General features: G+C 42.5%; 1 protein-coding gene across 1 annotated transcript in view; it reads right to left on the bottom strand.

The window, feature by feature from the left end:
• LOC101854456 (SMC5-SMC6 complex localization factor protein 2) overlaps nt 1-1,609 on the bottom strand; it is a gene marked incomplete in the record, with an annotated part of 29,075 nt that overhangs the window by 25,664 nt on the left and 1,802 nt on the right. The window contains 1 exon segment of the mRNA XM_005089434.2: nt 1,175-1,258. Within this exon segment, the coding sequence (XP_005089491.1) occupies nt 1,175-1,178 (4 nt within the window).

The following is a 1,609-nucleotide window of genomic DNA, read 5'->3' as shown; positions in this document are numbered from 1 at the left end:
TCATTTGCCCATTATTTTTCTTGTGCAATATTATATAACATTTTCTCTTAAACCACAGATTTGCGGAAATCTTCATGGCCATTTATAATATATTCATTTTCAGCACCCAAAAAACGTTAGTCAGGCCACCAAAAACAGTGCTCTTGCATGCGGGTGCATTTGTAAAAATTAACCTGGTTATGTGTAGCGCTAGGGGCAGGGGTAGGGGTAGGTCTTGGCCCTTGGCCCCTTCTTCATTGTGTTTGTTAGAGTGGTCGCTTGTTGTGGAAGTCCTTCCTTCCAGACATGACTGAACTGAACATTAGCCTCTATGATAATTCTGTGCGCTGTGGTGTCAGATTTACGGGGTAACTTGGAGGACCTGACTGAAATAGGCTGACTTACTTTATCAAAAGTTACTTGGTCTTTGAGAGTAAGGCTAATGTTACTGTTAGGAGGCCTAAGGGCAGGCGCGGTTGTTTCAATGGGCATGAGCGGCGGCGCCGGTCACTTTTTGTCGGCTGTACAGTGGACAAGAGATTGATAGCTGACAAATATTTTTATTTAGATTCTAGTTTCAAGTAAATACACATTAATATCTAATCAACGTTCAGATAGCACTCGGCCGATTTGAAGGCGCTCTGAGAGACAATAATGGTTCTCTGGTGTGTTGTCGCACTACAGAGACTCGTTCCGTCATCTTTGTTTATCACTCCGGCTCGTATGTAAATTGCCCTTGTCACAATGTGAAACTTATCTGCGCAAGGCCTTTTCGAACAGTGCCCGCCCAGTGGTGACGTCAGCCTTCCTTGGGGCGAAAACCCGTGAATAACAATTGCGGGGTGGGAACTACCGAAAAAGCGCCGACAAATATTACTGGCAAACGAGGGTTCAATTAGCCTACATGGCCACTTTCGTCCTTGACAATCACTTCTGCTTCTTTAAAAAAACGAGAAGGCAATTTCCAAAGAGCCCCAGCCCAAGTGCAGAAGAACCAGAAGACGAATCTTTGAACAAAAGTGAAACTGAAAGTGAAAGTGAATTGAGCAAGATTCTAGGCGAGACCGAGATTAGATTCTCAAGTCAGCAGGGTCAGGGACACCTGTCACTGGGTCATGTTATAGTCTAAGCTGTCTGGCCCTGCCGACAAACAAAGCATGTAGCCGTAAAATAACTGAACATAAACATAGCCTACCCATACTGACTGGTCGTCAACAAATAATTTGTTGTTGTCCTGGTGCTTTGGTTTTTCAGATCGCCGCTTTTTCTTCCTCTTCTGCTGCTGTGAATATTAAATACATTTATGTAGCAGCTCACCAGTTAAAAAATAGACAAACAGCCCCTCTTCCTTTCACAATTTTATTGAAATTATTCATTGAAAAAAAATGTTGCCGGTACACTTTCCGAGAGCTTCGTCTATACTCAGTTGAATTTAGGGCTCAAATCATGATAACATCGTATTGCCAAACACATTATTTCAATGTTGTGTTGTCGCTTTGCTATTGTTATCGTTGTTTTGTTGTTGTTCTTTGTTTGTTGTTATCGTTGTACATTAATCAATCCTTCATAATGCTCGTATGTGGTTTATAAGCTAAATATGCATGAGAGGCGGGTAGAGAGAGGGGGGGGG

Source organism: Aplysia californica, unplaced genomic scaffold, assembly GCF_000002075.1.
Source record: "Aplysia californica isolate F4 #8 unplaced genomic scaffold, AplCal3.0 scaffold00006, whole genome shotgun sequence".
NCBI lineage: Eukaryota > Metazoa > Mollusca > Gastropoda > Aplysiida > Aplysiidae > Aplysia > Aplysia californica.
Note: the sequence above shows the minus strand (reverse complement) of the source record. Positions and strands in the feature narration are given on the sequence as shown.